Source organism: Rhinolophus sinicus, linkage group LG15 (assembly GCF_036562045.2).
Source record: "Rhinolophus sinicus isolate RSC01 linkage group LG15, ASM3656204v1, whole genome shotgun sequence".
NCBI lineage: Eukaryota > Metazoa > Chordata > Mammalia > Chiroptera > Rhinolophidae > Rhinolophus > Rhinolophus sinicus.
Window position 1 is genome coordinate 44205602 of NC_133764.1, and position 16399 is coordinate 44222000.

Consider the following 16399-nt stretch of genomic DNA (forward strand, 5'->3'; position numbering starts at 1 on the left):
GAGCTGAAATCTGGCACCGTGGAGACCAGCTGGAACTTCTAGAGGCTTTATTAAACAATATTTGTTGAATGAATAAGTACTAAGGGAGAACAGAAGGGTATTAACCTATGATGTCCACGAGGCTTAAAAATAGCCCAGCTCACGGAGTCTGGGTTTCAAAATCTGGCCCTGCCAAGGCTTGGCAGACTCGGGCCTGGCCTGGGCTCCTTCTTCTGCCTTCAGAGGGGGAGTGGGGGGAGGGAAGCCAGTTGAGGCCTAGCACCAAAGGGTGGGGGATGTCCATACTAGTCCCCAGGAAACCACATGGCCCCTCTGTAGCCCACCTAATCACTTCCTTTCATCCCTGCTCTCCAGGGGGATGACCCCTTGAGGAAAGACCCTGTTTGCAAGAGCATGGCTTTCCTTTGGTGGGTGCAGAGGTAACCCTTTTTCTTAAGCCAGGCTAATTCAGGAGGAATCAGAACCATGCCTGTTCCTACCCAGAGTGTCCTGGGCAGGACTGGGGTCTCAGGTGAGCTCAGACCTGAGTTTAAGCGGTCTGGGCAGGTCTCAGTGTAAGCACAAAACCAACGCTGACAGCTTCAGGCTCAAAGCCTGGTCCTCTGCTCCCAAAGGCCTGGTTTGCCTCACTCCCCTGCTTGGCTGTCGACCAAGCCAGAAGCACGGACCGCACTTGCTCTTCGGTGTACTTTGTGCCCACCTGGGTGGGAGAAACACCTCACAACCCTGGGTTCCCTGAGTGATGAAAGGGCAGCCACTACTCTGCCCTATCAACCATTCCCCTCCCATCACAGGCCCCCTTCTGCGTTGGACTTCCAAAGCTGTGTTGTTGCAGGTAATTAAAGGGTTTTAATTAAATTAGGATCCCATCTGGCTGGGATCAGTCAGGCCCTTAACGAGGATTGTGTGTCACCAATATCAGAATACGGATGGGGACTCAGATATGTGGGGGCTGAATGTGGGGACTAGAGGCCTTTCAGATGGGGGTAGAGAATCCCTCAGCCCCTCAGGGGCTCCCTGCCATGCAGCAGCAACTTGTTCCACCTCCCAAAATGGAGGCTACATGCGCCAATGCCAGAGAGGGGGCAGAGGACCAGAGCTTTCCCAAGTTCATTACTGTCTGAGTCTATAAAATCTGTGAAGTGTGGCAAGATATATGAGTGAGCACTGTCTCGTTTCTGCAGGTGAGGAAACAGGTCCACAGAAGTGACGTGCTCAAAGACATCCACTGACTTCACTGCTAGAAATGGAGACCAAATAAGATAGAAACTTGGTTTTTCTCTCACACAGAAGGCTAAAGGTAGGCAGCCTAGGGCTGCTATGATATTTCTATCCCACAAATTTTTCAGGGACCAAGACATCTTCCAGTCATTGCTCTGCTACTTCTAGGCTACGGTTCTTATCCTCATGGCCTACGATTGGGCAGCTAGAGTGCCAGCAATCACATATTGCAGGCAGGAGAATGGAAGATGGAACAAAGAAGAAGGGCCAAAAGACGTGTATTAACTGTCTTGAGATTTCTGGAAGTTGCTAAATAATCCTTTGGCTTACGTGTCACTGCCCAGATCTTAGTCACAGGGCCACATCTTGGTGCAAGGGAGGCAGATAAATGTATTTCAGGCAGCCATGTGCCCAGCTAAAAACTGAGGATGCCATTAATATGGAGGAAAGGGAAATGGGTATTATGGGACAATGAGCATCCTCTGCCACGTGCATTGTGGGGCAGAACCAGGACAGGAACCCAGGTCTCCTCTGTCCAGCCTCGCCCTTTCACCCAGCACCCCAAAAGCAAGGCTGATGTTAACATCACCCCATCTCCAAAAACAAAGAGGAGAAAGTAACATTCGTTGAGCAGCTCATTTAATTTTCCCAATAATGCTCCAAGGGAGGTAGATCCCTTGCTTTTTTATATAAGGAGGGTCTGGGGAGATTATGTCATTTGTCTAAGCCACCCAATTAACAAATTACAGACCCAGGATTGGGGCCCAGATAAATCTTCCCACAACTCATGTTGCCAGTTCATTGGCAGCCTCTGTGGTTCAGGACGTGCCAGCTTGTCCTTTGGGACCATGTAGCCAGGTGGCCCTGAGATGATGGACGGGGAGACGTTGAACTAGGCATCCTTCACTTGGACGGTTATCAGGTCAGGCTTTGAGCTCGGCAGGCCAACAGGAAAGAGAGTCCCCTGTGGGACCAGAAGCCAGCCCTCAACAGCTGAGTGCCAGGTGATGGCAGCAGCTGCCACTCGCATAATCACCAAATGCCACCCTCGCCCGATTGTGACTCCACCTGGTGGAGCTGGTGGTGTCTCTCCTTGTCTGTCACCCCAGCCCCCAGTTCTCCTGGCAGTACCGCAGGACTCAAGAGTCTTTGGAAGTAACATTTCTCTCTCCCACTCCCAGCCATGACACTGGATCCCTTCCCAACACAGAGCAACTGGTTCTTGTGTCTCCCCCAACCCCCTACACATATCCACTTGATAATCCAGGTCCTTGGTCACCCCACAACCCTCAGCTGCCTCCACCCCCCATTCACCCCCTTCTCCCAGCTTCCCTCCCCACACACCACCTCATGCATCTCTGAGCAATGGGCCTTTCCACCGGAGTCTGCCACATGCAAGGTCACCAGAATTCCTGCCAAGGAGGGGGAAGGAGGTGACTCAGTTCCCACTTGATCATCCCAGGAGAGGAGCATGAGGGGGGAGGGAGGAGCATTAGGGGGGAGAGAGGAGAATGAGGGGGGAGGGAGGAGAGAGGAAGGAGAAGGGACTTAACCATTCGCTTTTGCCTTAAGCTGCATCAAGAGGAAGACTCAGCCTTGCTGCCAGTTGACTAACGTGTATTCCTTCGGACTAGCTTCACAGACTGCTGAGAAGATTCACCCCATTAGGGATGGGAATGCTGAGGGCCGACAGTGTCTGTGCCAAGACTGAAGGACAGACGTGCTCTCCAGGTGTTCTGATGCTCAGAAAAGAACAAGCCCCCCTCCCATGTCCATATGCAGTTCTTGCCCTCAGGGAGACTCCAGTCTGATGAGGGAGGCACAGACCTTGGCTTCAGTCTGATGGAGGTACAGACCCTGGCCCTAGGGGCTCCCCAGTCTGATGGGGAGATACCAGGCTGTGCCCTCAAAGAGCCCCCAGTCTGGTAGGCTTGTCCCAGAGGCTCCGCTCAGATGGAGGAGACGAGGCCTTGCCTGGGGCAGCCCCCAGCTAGGTTGAATGGCTGGAGGAGCAGGAGCATGGGACCAGCAGCCCAGTCACTGAAGGGCAGTGTTGAGGGCAGCCAAAGAGTTGGGGTGCAGGCAGGACCTAGAGCTTCTCTCTGGGAAGACAAGCTCCTTCCCAAGGAATCTGTTCTTCTGTGAGTATTTGAATGGCAAGAGGGTTAGGTCTGAGCACTTTGCAATGATTGGGGGTCCATCTCCCAGGGGGATAGCATAGACATTGCTCCCCAAGGGGGTAGAGGTTGGTGCCTTTGTAGCCAGAGGCAGTTAGATGAACCCCTTACCCTTGTGAGGACGAAGGGCGTGCAGGAAGTATTGTGATGGCGAAAATAGTAGGGCCCAGAGGCAATTCCAAAAGAATTGGGATTTGGGAGGAAATCTGGTAGCAAGATCCTAGCTGAGAAGAGCAGCCAGGTGATGGGGAAGGCAAAAAAGAAGGATGAGGCAGCAGAGTGTGTGTGCGGGTGAAATGAAGTTATTAAAATGAACCCACCCCCTGCGCAGGCAGAACTGTGTGCCAGGCAGGCCGGCCCTCCAGCTGTCAGCAGCATCTGGCTCTCCACAGGAGGAGAGGAGCCAGAGGGGGTGGGTCAGAGTGTCCCCAGGTCCTACTGATAGTTCAGCCAGGCCAGACGGAGGAGGGGCCCAGGTCTACCATCCTACCCCTCTTACTCCAGTGCCCACAGGGCTGTGTGTTTGGGGGCGGCTCCTGGCTGGTGTCCAGTGGGTGGGCATTTGCAGGTGGGACAAAAACCAGATTCCAGCAATCCCAAAACCACACAGCAGGGCCCAAGCCCCTGGGCCTCTCTGAACTCTATGCACTGTCCCCAGGATGGGAAGGGAGAGAGTGGCATGGAGGAGTGGGCAGTGTCTCAAGGCTCTGCTCAGGAGAGGTGGCCCCAGAAAGCATGGTGCAGGGGAAGGAAGCTGGGCAAAGGAGTGTGAGCTTCTGGGCCACTTCATAGAACAAGGAGTCTTCAAGGGCCTCACCCAGCTCTGCTCTGCACTGTGAGGGGGACGGGTCCATGCTGAGCTCTGGTGGGCAGGGAAAACAGGCTGGGGGTGGCGAGACCATCATCCCCTCGTGCTAGGACTCTCTTCACTTGGCTACATGGCAAAAAGGACCCAGGGAACCTCAGTGCTGCCTTCCCAAGACAGCAGACCTAAAATGACCTCCAGACAGGGCACCATGATCTTGGCAGTGGAGGCCCAGCTTTCCCCTCCTCGAGCCCCGGAGGGCCCAGGCAACTCCCAGACGAGGTGCCCCCAACAGCCATCTGTTCTGAGGCCCTCCTACTGGCTGGGGCATGGGAATGGCTGCTTTCAGGACCCCTTCTATCTCCACTCCACCCTGGCCTGTTCCTTTACTAGCAGGTGATCAGATTGAAAGCCCAATACCCCTGATTCTAGGAAAGGCTCCTTCCCAGGGGACTTCCCCAGGACAAGCAGACAGATGGAAGTCACAGGTGGGAGAGAGCATCAGAAGTGTCTCCTCCCCCGTTCGCTTTTGCCTTAAGCTTAATCCAGGAAGGTCACCCGAACGGTCCTCACAGTGTGGGCCCTGAGCCAGGAGCACTGGCGGTGTCTACCTGGGCCCTGGTTAGAAAGGCAAATTCTTAGGCCCCACCCAGACCTACTCTGGGATGGGCCCCAGAAACCTGTGTTTTAACAAACCTTGGTGGTTCAGAGGGCTGCTCACATTCGAGAACCCATGGGCTGAGCCAGCCCCTCATTTTATAGAGAAGGAATGGAAAGAACCCCAGAGAGAGTGGACTTGGGCGAGGCCACAGAGCGAAATACTAGCAGAGCTAGGACCCCCGCTGGGCCCACCCAGATGACAATCCATGGAGTCAATAGGGAAGAAAACACCCTTCTATGGCCCATCCTACCTACCAGCTCTCTCTCCCGCAGCTGCTTTTGCAGCGCCAAGCAGGGTGTTCACCCGGCCTTCCCAACAGCTGGGAAGGGGGTTGGGGAGGGAGCCCTGATGCCTCCAGTGAGCATCAGCTCCCACAGCTGTTTGAACCTTGCAGCTCTGCTCTCCAGAAAATGTCCAGCCATCATCTGTGAAATGCTGGCTGGATCACGGGGCGCCTGGGGCCCTTGTTCCCAACAACTCAGAATCCAATGCCCCGGGAATGCTTTATTCCTTGCTCCAAGAACAAGATGCTGTGCACAGAAGTCGACAATCGGGTAATTTCACAAGACCTCCCTCCCCCCACCCAACCCACAAACAGACACCACAGCACAGGTTCAGCACACCCTCCATAGTCTGGGCTCCCCCAGCCCCACAGCCCAAGAGGGGAGGCAACATCTCCATCTAGGGGAGCCCCAGTCTGACAGGCAAGACTGACTATTGAAGCATGGCTTGCTGGACAAGGACGCTCCCAGAGGAGCCAGCAGGGGTTGGGGTGGAGGAGGGACGCACAGCGCACAGGCGGGCTTCCACCTGTGGCCTTGCTGCTGGGAGAACCACGATCACCGTCTGTCTCAGCTTAAGGAAGGGTGTCCCATCAGCATGGGGACGGGTGGGGGATCCATGGCAGGACAGGGAGTCTGGGAAAGGGGTGGCCTGGCTGGGGCACATGGTCTATTTGTCAAGACATTGAAGACTCCAAGGTCACCACTTCAAGCCAAGCTGGGTCCACAGTCCAGGTCAAAGGGCTCAGGGCTGCCCACTGAGCGGGGCTAGAGGGTTCCTGCTGCCTCGGCCCCCAGTGCTGGCTCTCAGGAGGCCCCCTCTCAGCTACCCGTCATTGCCTACTTGGTGTCCACACTGAGGAGACAGCCCCTCCTTGTTCCTGTCCTGTCAGGATGGCAGGGAGAGAGCCAAGGTTTTAGTCCTCTCCATGACTTTATTGGGGCCACACTGGTCTGTCTGCCTCAGGGGCCTCCTTGGACGCAGCATCTGCCTGTCTCTCAGTGGGGACGCCCTGTGAGGGTGCACAGAACCCACTCCCCCAGCGCCTGTCCTAGTCGCTCCACCACTGCAGGTTGGGGCCAGCACTTGGGACCCCTTCCCCGCCACCGGAGACTTGGCCCCAGCCCCACTTGGCACCTCCTCTCCACCTGACTCCCTGCCTGAGGCCCCTCCCCTTCCCTGCCCAGTGTCCCGACAGATGACCTCCTGTGTGGGCAGGCCCATCCTTCCAGCCCCGGCCCGGCCTCCGTGGCCTGCCCAGGGTCAGCCGGAGGGGTAGTAGGGAGTACCGCTGTGGTAGTTGTAATCTGGGCACACCTTCTGGACCAGCCTGTAGTCCGTGCTGTAGAAGGCAATGTAGACACAGACAACTTTGAAGGGCTGGGAGCAGCTCCAGGTGGCTGAGCTCTGAGCGTGGTCTCGGGAGCAGGTCTTGGCTGGGTCGTGGGTGCACAGCGAGGTCCGGCGGCCCCGTTCCACCTTCTCCCACTCCATTCGGCAGTTGAAGATTTTGGAGGCCTTGGCTTCAATGAAGATCTGCTGCTCCTGGTGGAACTCGACGGCTTTACTGGGGGGCACAAGGCTGATGGAGATGTTGCCCTGGCCCGTGGCATTGTGCCGGAAGTGGACGCTGAAGGTCCCGTTGCCGTGGTCCACGATCTTCCCCGTGACAAGCAGGTTCAGGGCAACCGTCTTGATGTTGGAGTAGAAGTCGCCCCAGCCAAAGATTTTCTTCACCTTGGCCGAAGGTGGAGGGCTGTGGTTTGGGCGATTGGGGGGCTGCCCAAGGATGCCCCATGCCTCTCCAGGTGGAGCCAACAACCCTAGGAGAGTAGAATTGGCCACGGGGCGGGCCTTGGGTGAGATGTGGCTCCGCTTCCGAGGCATCCGGGGTCGGGGCTGGCTCTCGTGGTCGTCATGCTCAGGGTCCTCTGAGCCAGGAGGCCCATCATCCTGGCCACAGATGACCTGTGGAGGGAGTGGGGAGGAGAGTGAGAGTCCTGTCCCCAGAGGACCCAGGAATTCTGGTCCATTGCTTGTCACCATCAGCATCATTTCTCTCCCTCTTCCACTGCCTAGGGGTTGAGGGGCTCCTACACACTGCCAATTATGCTGAGGCTTGGGGGTACACTGTGCTTGTGTCATGGTCCCATCTCATGTTCTGACACTCAGGTCACACCCACTGTCTTGCCTCTGGCCACTATTTAAAGTCTAAAAGGATAGTCACGAATTCTCTCTAGTGGACCATGGTTCCAGAGTACATGGTCCCTGCTCTTAGGGAGCCCCGTCTATGGGGGAGGCCTGGCTCCTGATCCTCAGAAAGCCCCTGTCTGATGGCAGAAGCATATCCCTGTGCTGAGATAGCCCCTAGACATAAGATAGGTAGAGTCCCTGCCTCCCTGAAATTCCAAGCTGGTAGGGGAAGCACAGTTACTGCCTTCAAAGAGTCCCAAGTCAGGTAGGGGAGCTCCATCCCTCTGCTGTGAAAGCCCCCAGTTTGATGGAGAGGTACAGCCTCTGTCTATTGGGACTTGCCAGTCTGCCGGATGAGACACTATCCTACCCTAGGACAGTTTCAACCTCAGAGGCAACGAGAACCAACAGATAATGGAATAAGAAAATGGAGCCCAGTGACATTCTGTCTCAAGTACATATTCAGTTTAGTTTTTGGCAGCAGGAGTAGGGGGAGACTTGGAGTGAATTCCACACCCAGGATGACCAAAGGAGTAGAAAGCCAAACACTCCCCCCAGGGAGCACTGAGGATGACATGCCAGCACATTACTTGCACTATGAGGTAGGAGGCGTTCTTATTATTCCCATTTCACAGATGAGGACACCAGCACTCAGAGGTTACGTCACTACAAGGCTGTCACATAGGGTCAGCCCTCCCACTCCACTGCACACTTCCGGTCTCACAGACCAGATGTGTCCTTTTATAGGAGTTTTATCCAAGCCCCATTGCCACCCTGGATCTCCTGTAAGACTGCCAAGGCTCTGCTGGCTCAGCTCTGGCAAGAAGCGACACCTGGGGAGGCTTCCTAGCAGCGCTGTGGGGAGGGCCAGAAGGACAGCCTGACTGAGCTCAAACACGGGACAGCTCTGGAGGGCATCAGGGAGCAGACAAGGTTTCAGAAGGGCAGCCGCCTGGTGTATGTCTGCTCAGCTTTTGATGAGAGCACTCGCCTGATGGTTGTCTATGATACCAGAACCAGGGGCACTGGCTCACAGCTGGGCATCACCTAGATTTGCTGGCGTCCCGGGGTGAGGATGGGGGCTGCCTGAGGGCTGGGCTTTGGAGAGCTTTAAAGGGGTTTAAGGTCTTGCCCCCTGTTCTGGCCCTGGCCATGCCTGTGGATGTGTGCAGTGGCCCTGCTTGCCAGGCCCCAGGGGTGGGGTAGAAGGACAGCAGGAGGGGCCGCTCCTGGGGGCTGGGCTAAAGGCTGCAGACCTGTGTGCACTTGGCCCTGTGGGTCACAGCTGCATGGCTGGAGGATGGGGAGGAGGGCTGCAGCTGGGATATGAGAAGGGAAGCGTTCTTTCACACAGTGAGTGGCAAAGGGCAGGTGGCAAAGGGGATTATTGTTGTGAGGAAAGGATCCCATCCAAATGTGGGGCTGAAGATGAGCGTGGAGGGCCGCGAACGGCCGGCGCTGGGTCGGAGGGGAGTTAAGCCCTAGGCTGGGGCCTGGGGTGGGGTTCCCAGCGTCCTGGGCTGGCGTGCGGCCGAGAGCGAGGGCACGGGGAGCGGGCTCTGGGCGCCTGGCTCAGCTGCCGCGAGCGCCCGGGGCGGGAGCCGCCTGCCCAGGTCCTGTGGGGCTCGGGCTGCGCGCGGCCGGGAGAGGAGAGGAAAACAACAGGCGGGGAGGAGGCCCGCCGGAGGGAGCGGGAGCGAGGGACGCGGGGTCCGCCCCCCGCCAGGACCGGCTCCCAGCGCTGAGGGACCTGCAGCCCGGGGACGTCTGGGTCCCCGAGGTCAGGAAAACGTCTTCTTTACTGCACCCTCACGCCCCCCAACCTGGCCGGTCACCAGCTCCACAAACCACTACCCCCCCACTCCCCCCTCCGCGCGTCCAGGGAGCTGGGAAGGGGTCCACCCTTCGTGACCTGGCTGCCAGCCTTCTCCCCAGAGCTGGTCGCACCTCCAGCCACCAACGGCCGAGTGGGTGGGCCAGCCAAACACCGGCTCTCCGCCCCTATTAACCCTTTCTCTACTGTCTCCGGCCTCGGACCCGCCCTCTCCCCTAGTCTCCAGGCGTCCCCTCTATCCCGGGGATGTTGGGGGGAAGGGAGAAAGTTTCTGGGCTCCGAAGCTTCCCGCGCTCTCCCCCAGTCCCCCGAGCCCCCGCCCCCCGAGCAGCTCCCCGCGCGCGGACGCTCACCAGATAGAGGCTGCCCTGCACTAGGAACACGAAACAGCAGCGAGTCAGTTGCATCTTCCTTTGCTCTCGTGCCCCTTTCTCTCCTCTGTTCCTCTCGGGGTCCCAGGCCCCTGCCTCACCCCTGCTCTTTCAGGCGCGCTGTCCCATGCTCCAGTCGCCGGCGACTCGCGGCCCTCGCTTTTGCCAGCCACCCGGGACGGACCCCGCCCCCTTCGGTCCAGCTGTGCAGCCGCCGCCCCTTTCCCCTGGTCCAGCTGCGCGCGGCGCGGCCCTTTCTCGAGGTCCCAGATGTGCACCCCGAGCTCCTCGAGGGGTCCCAGTTGCGTGGTGGCTCTGCCGCTCCAGATCTGCGCTCAGCGCTCCCCTCGGTTACAGCGGCGCCGCTCTCGCCCAGATGTGCTGGGGACCAGCGCGCGCGCCCGTCGCTGGTGCTAATTCCCCAGACCAGACGGCCCCTCCCGCCCCGTCGCGGCGCGCCCCCTGGCGGACGCCCCTGGCCGCGCCGTGCTCGGCCGCGGCTCCCCGCGAAGCACCCGCCAGACTGGAGCGCTCCTGGCGTCCAGTCGGCTCCCGCTTCCTCATCCCTCCCACAGGCGGCGGCGGCAGCGGCGGTGGCAGGTACGGTGAGCCCAACCGGTACCTCCGGAGTTAACTCCTCCCCTGCCGGCCCGCAGCCCGGGGACCCAAGACAAAGGGGGCAGGACGCGGGGGTGGAGTAACTCTTGGCGAGGCTGGGAAAGAATGGTGGCCCGGAGGTAGGGACCCTACCTTCCCTACCCCTCTGGCAGGGCGCTAGCTCCTGCTGCCCTACCCTCAACCCCAGGAGTCCTGGAATTTGGAAAGATCATTTTTTCCAAACCCATTCCAACAGCCAAAAAAGAACGCCTTCCTTCTTGCAGGCTCTGCCCACAGTGGAAACTCGACTTTCAGACTGCAAGACTTGCTTTTGTGCTGAGGGAAGTCCTTCTGGGTGTCTAGCCTGTACTCCTTTTGTCATAATGTCAGTTCCTTTCCTCTTCTACTTTACTCAGAGGGGCTGGGATAACTGTCTTCTTACCGGCCCTCCCCCCACACACACACGTCTCAGTCCAGTCAATGTGACAAGGAACTTTTGGCTAAAGCCCTGGGCTGAAAAGGCCACTAAGGGCCAGGCTAGATTCTGGGGCTGAGGTCAGGGGTAAGCCTCCTGAGAAGGTGGGGAGTGAGGTGGGAAAGGCCCCTGTGGAGGCTGTCGGCCATTCTTCACTCCTTACCCATTCTGTGACTGAGGGAGTCATCAGACTAGGCAGAGGGGCTCCTCCTATTCAATAGGGGCCCTGGTTATCTCTGGTCTCGGCAAACTTCCAGGGCAAGGAGGAAGAACAGGACCTTGATAAGAGGTTCCCAAGTGGGACTGATCCCCTACTCCTAACCCCCCACACACTAATTTCCACATTTCCTTCCTGGAATTTAGGGCCCCTTAAGCCCTTAGAAAAAGCAAAGGTCAGGCCCTAGCACCCTTTAGAGGCTGTGAGGATGAGGAGGTATCCCTGCATTTGGAGTGGCCCCAGCCCGGGCCGGACCTCTGGGATCCATTGGGGTGGATACTCTGCTCTGTGGCCCTCTAGGCCCAGCTTGGTCTCTGGCTGCAGCCCCCAGCAGGCACCCAGCCTCCTCCCCCACCATCTGCCAGGCGGGTGCGTGGAGAATGCAGATGAATCTTAATACCAGCCTGGGCCAAGTGCAATGAGGGAGACAGCTTCCGCAGAACCCAGACAGCATCGCAGAGCCCCCTGCATTGCCCAGGCACCTTGGGGATACCAGGTACAGCAGCCCTTCTCCAGGGGTGGTCAGGGGTATGCATGTCTAGTCACAGACCGCAAAACCCGAGGGAGGAAGGAACAGATAAATGCTTGTCTGGCCTTGAAGCCTCTGGTCCAGCTGGGAGGAAGAAGCTGTCGGCCTGAGCGTGGGCAGCTGGCTCCGGAGCTCAGCTAGGCAGAGGCATAGCTAGGCTCACTCCTTGTCCAGTTCCAGAAGGTCCTGGCCCCAGGAGAGCAGTGTGGCCCAGCAGAAAGAGCACAGTTTTGCAGGCCAGACAGCCCTGGATTCCACTCCAGGCCAGGCTGTGTGACCTTGGGCAGGTTGCTTTGGTTCTCTGATGCCAGTTTCATGATCTGTTGTTGCAAGAACTAAATGAGACAAAATGTATAAACAAAGCGCAGGCACAATGGCTGGCAGGCAGCCGTGGGAGTGCAATAAAGGGAAGTTCTCGCCTTTCCACTTCCCACACATTTGCTTTGGCTGTGCCTCCTGCCAGGCTTACCCTCACCACCCTCTCGGCCATTCCTGGCTCTCACTTCCTTCAAGTTTCCCCTCTGCATTCATCCATCAACCACTAACCGAGCCTGTCCTCAGTGGCAGGCACCAGGCCAGGGGCTGGGATACAGAGATGAATGGGACACCATCCCTGCCCTCAAGGATCTCGCTGGCTAGTGCAGAACTGAGACATGGAAATCAATGAGTATAACTCAGTGTGGTGAGTGGAATGAAAGATTCCTGTACCAGGCATTATGGATGCACCAAGGATGGTGGGGACAGGAGCAGCGGGGGTCAGGGATGGCTTCGAGGAGGAGGTGATGCCCCAGTTGTGAGGAAGAGTCAGCCAGGCAAGGGCTATTTCTGGCAGGGGCACTAAGTAGTCCAAAGTCTGGAGGCTAGAATCGGAAGCGGTTTGCCGGCTTGCGGTTCCTGGAGCACAGAGGGGAGGGGAGGAAGCTAGAGCTGAAGACTGGGACCAGCTGATGGAGGGTCTTATGTGTCATGTCAAAAGGTTAGGGCCTCTGTTTATGAGGATCCTTTGAAGGGCTTTAGGGGGCAAATTATAGTCAGATTTGCATTTTAGAAAGCTTTTGGAGAATTCACTGGAAAGAGGAGAGACTAGAGGGAGGGAACCTGTTAGGAGATAAGTGCAATCATCTTGGATGAGAGAGAAGGAGAGACTAAAGACATCTTTAGGAGGCAAAATAATCAGGGTCTGGTTGTTGCTGAGATGACGGAGGAAGGAGAAGGGAGTTGATATGATACTCAAGTTTCTGGCTGGGGCAATAGGAGCGATGCTTGCTGAGGTGGGCACCACCAGTGGGGGGAGGAAGGTGGGTTCTGGGGCGGAAGGGTCAGCTTTGGTCATGTCAAGTCTGGGTGCTCTTGGCCACCCCCGGGACAGAAGAAAGTCTAGCCTGGGGTGCTGGAGGTGTGGTGTACAAGGAGAGCAAGGGGCTTGGTGAGGGGAGCCCTGGGAACCCTGGCATTTAAGGGATGGGCAGAGGAAGAACAGCCCTCAAAAGGACCCCGGGCAGGAACAGGCAACGAGAGACAAGGAGGGAAGATGGCTGATCCTGGAAACAGCAGGAATGGTGGGGCTCTCCCACGTGAGTGTACCAAACAGCGGGGGGTTATTGTACACACAGATTCTAGGGTCCCACCCCGCGAGCCTTAGGCAGTAGATGGGAGCCTAAGGACCACGTATTTTTATAAGCCCCTGCCTCTATCCCAAACGAGAGCAATGGAGGTGGCCTCTGGACTTCACTTTGATGAACTCTGACATGTGGGGAGAGTCAGGAAAGAAGGGGTGAACAGCAGCTCAAAAGAGCAGAGTAGCCTTGAACGGTAGAGATGGAACAGAGACCCCTGTTTGGCCGAGATGCCCCCAGCGAGCGTATCCAACCTCGGTTCCTGCAGCTGCTCCCAGGGTGGGAAGGCCGCACAGCTGTGCTGGAGGTAACCCCAGGTATGTCTGCCATTCAGCCTTAACTCTGTGTGTCCCCCACCATTCCCTGCACACAGCAGATGCTCAATGAAGGGGCAGGACTCAATGCACTAGTATCACCCCTCAGCCCCCAGCCTCGCCGACGCCCACTTGCATCCTGGATGTGGGATGACTGGGCATGTGCTTAGCATCTCTGATGCTTTCACCTGTTTCTGTCTCCTTCTTGGAAGAATCCCTCCCCTCCCCCCTGCCTCTCCAGCGCTACAGGAAAGAAAACAACACAGTAGGCACCTGATCAGTGCTTATTAAATGAATGGAAAATGGGGTTCCCGAAGGTTTGAAAGGCAGAGAGTGGATGCCCTTGAGCCAGCTGGAGCAGAGAGGTCTAGGGGCAGAGGCCGAGGACATCATCATTAATCATTCATGTTTACCTGGCAATGTGCAATTTTAAAGTGTTATCGTAAAGTACTATGTGTGTGTGTGTGGGGGAGGGGTAGCAGAGTTCAGAGGGAAACCCTAATTCAATTGAGGGGGCCGCAGACAAGTCCCAGAAAATTTAGTCTTGTGATATGTGGATCACCCCAGGTGGGAGGGGAAGAAAAGAACCTTCCAGGCAGAGGAAGCAACTCATGCAAAGACCAGAGATGAAAGCAAGCCTGGGAATGGGGTTCTGATGAAGACGAGATGAAAGAATCATTTGTTCCTCAAATAGTTATCGGGTGTCTACTTTTATGTCAGGTCCTGGGCTGGGTGTGGGTGGGGGTACAGCTGTGACTGAAGAGGCTGCAGTCCTTATTTGCATGGAGGATTTGGGCTATGGGAGAGCAGGGATTAAGTAGCTAAGCACAAGGAAACACAAGCTCTGAGATGTTGGCAAGTGGTATGAAAGAGGAACGTCAAGTTTTGAGCCAGAGAAATTAAGGAGGGGTCCCGATTTACGTGGAAGGGGTCAGGGAAAACTCTGCAAGATGCGATCCTTCAGCTGGAAGCGTCTAAGGAGGCCTCAGCCAGACATAAAGCTGGGGGAGGGCCTTCCCGGCAAAGGGAACACACTAAGACTCTGAAACTATGAAGAGTTTCCTGCTTTGGAGAAGCTGAAGGAAGTGAGTGAAGTGAAGGATGAGGGAGTGAGACAGAGATGGAGAGGTGGGTGGGGAATGGATCTAGGGCTTTATGGATCTAGTTAAGATGTGGGGTTTCATCCTGTGATGAAGGTGTTTTTGTTCTTTTTATTTCAAGTTTTAAACGGGTCAGATTTGCACTTTAGAAGGATCTTGGAAAGATCACTGATTGCCGTGTGGAAGGTAGATTTGAAAGGATGGGTGAAACGGGAGGCTGGAGGTGATGGAGGCCTGAATTTGGGTAGAAACCATCAGGATGGGAGGAGGCAATGGCCTTGAAGGACGTTTGAGGGGTGCAATGGGGAATAGTTAGACTGCAGGACATGGGGCTGAGGAGTCAAAGATGACCTGCAGTTTTCTGACCTGAAGACACAGGACAAACAGGGGGACGTTTGCAGGGGGACGCAGCACCCTGTCCTGGACAGGTGGAGCGTACAGGGTGCAGGTACAGAGCTGAATAGCCAGGGGCAGAGTGGAGATCCAAGTAGAGGGATAAGACTGGGAGGTGTATGAGCCTCCAGAATCATCAGAGGTGAGAAGGTGAAGAGCTTGCAAAGGACAGAGCAGAGCAAAGGTGCAAGTTGAAGTTGAGGCTGCCAGGGCCAGTCATGTAGAAAGAAGTGAGGGGAGAGAGGGGGCACCAGGCAGGGGAGGGGCAAGCCAACCAGGGAAGCTGCCTACTAACACCCCAAACTGCGTGTTTGTCTCTGCTCCTACCTCTCACAGGACACCAGCCAGGATGGACCTTCTGCCTGTAAAGGCTCCCACCTATCTCTCCTAGAGTGGGAAGGGCAAGGAGCCCTGGATTAGGAGTCTAGCTCTGAGATCTGCTTTCAGCGTCATCTTGGGTGAATCTCTCATCTTATTCGGGCCTCAGCTTCCCTGTCTGTAAAGGGGTATTATACTGCCCAGCTCATGGGGGTGAGGACGTTCTGAGCTAGGGCATCGAGCTGTCTACTGGGCACACAGTATCCCCTGATCTTTTGTCTGAATTGAGCTGGTGGGAAGCGCGTTGTAAACAGTGACGCACTGAGAAAAAGGAGTCTGGCCATGCTCCTTCCTGCTACATCTCAGGTTGCTTCGCAGGTGAGAAGCAAGAATGAGAAAACAGGGCCTGCACTGGGGCCCTAGACTGCAGGGCACCTGGTGGGGAGCCGACACCTGGCAGGGAGCCAACACCTGGCACCAGGTCACCTGTCCGCCACCTGTCGGCTGGACCCAGGTCGCTGTGGTTAAAGCCAATTCCCGCAGGATGGAGAGGCGCGCGGGCGTGGCGCGTCAGAGGCGAGTGGGGTCAGCGCGCCACCTGGTGGGCACCTGGGGAGCCTCCTGTGGGTGCTTTGCCCTAGCGAGGAAGGCGGGGCGGAGCCTGCCACGGCGCACGGTCCCCAAGAGCTTCCTGGCGCTCAGACCATCTCCGCTCGCCTGGCGCTGAGGTGCTTAATAAAGATTCCTCAAAACAACGAATGGCTCTGCAGCCAGATCGCCTGGGTCTTCGTAATCCTGGATTTGCCACTGTGTCTTGAGCCAATTATTTCACCTTTCTAAGCCTGTTTCTTCTTGGGGATAATAACAGCATCCCGGTAGAAGGTTTTGAGAACAGCGTCAGGCACATAGTAAGTGTTCAGTAAATGCTGGCTATTGTTATATTCTCATTCAGTTAGCCATTCAACCACAGATTTTCAAATGCCAGGAGCTTGCAGGGAGGCAGCTCTGTAGTGCAAACAGCCTCGACTGGGAGGGGGAGGGGAGGTTCCTGCAAATTGGGATTCGGAAACGCAGCCTCCGGTTCTTTATTTGTGTAATGGGTCAATTTAACATCTTTAGTGAGACGTTCCGCTTTCTTTTCACAAAAGGGGCGCAGGGTGGGCACTCCAGGGGCCTCAAGCTCTCCTGCACCCCTGACCCTCGGGTTTGCCTCGTGAAACCCGGCCACGCCGTCCCGAATTCAGGGAAGTGCACCCCTCTGGACCCCCGATGTACGTTGGGGCCGGAGCACCAAGT

The 16399-nt window shown here is 56.7% G+C and overlaps 1 protein-coding gene and 1 long non-coding RNA gene across 2 annotated transcripts; one reads left to right on the forward strand and one right to left on the reverse strand.

The window, feature by feature from the left end:
* Positions 1–5355: 5355 nt before the first annotated feature.
* Positions 5356–10094, reverse strand: NXPH3 (neurexophilin 3). The gene is made up of 2 exons (XM_019740565.2): positions 9527–10094; positions 5356–7114 (listed from the first exon to the last, which is right to left on the reverse strand). Exons 1-2 carry the CDS (start codon positions 9578–9580, stop codon positions 6410–6412), a joined length of 759 nt encoding a protein of 252 aa, XP_019596124.1. The 5' UTR covers positions 9581–10094; the 3' UTR covers positions 5356–6409.
* Positions 10095–11369: 1275 nt separating this feature from the next.
* LOC141568888 (uncharacterized) lies at positions 11370–15837 on the forward strand. The gene is made up of 3 exons (XR_012492180.1): positions 11370–12044; positions 15122–15243; positions 15482–15837. It is a non-coding gene; the product is annotated as an uncharacterized LOC141568888 (long non-coding RNA).
* Positions 15838–16399: the final 562 nt, after the last annotated feature.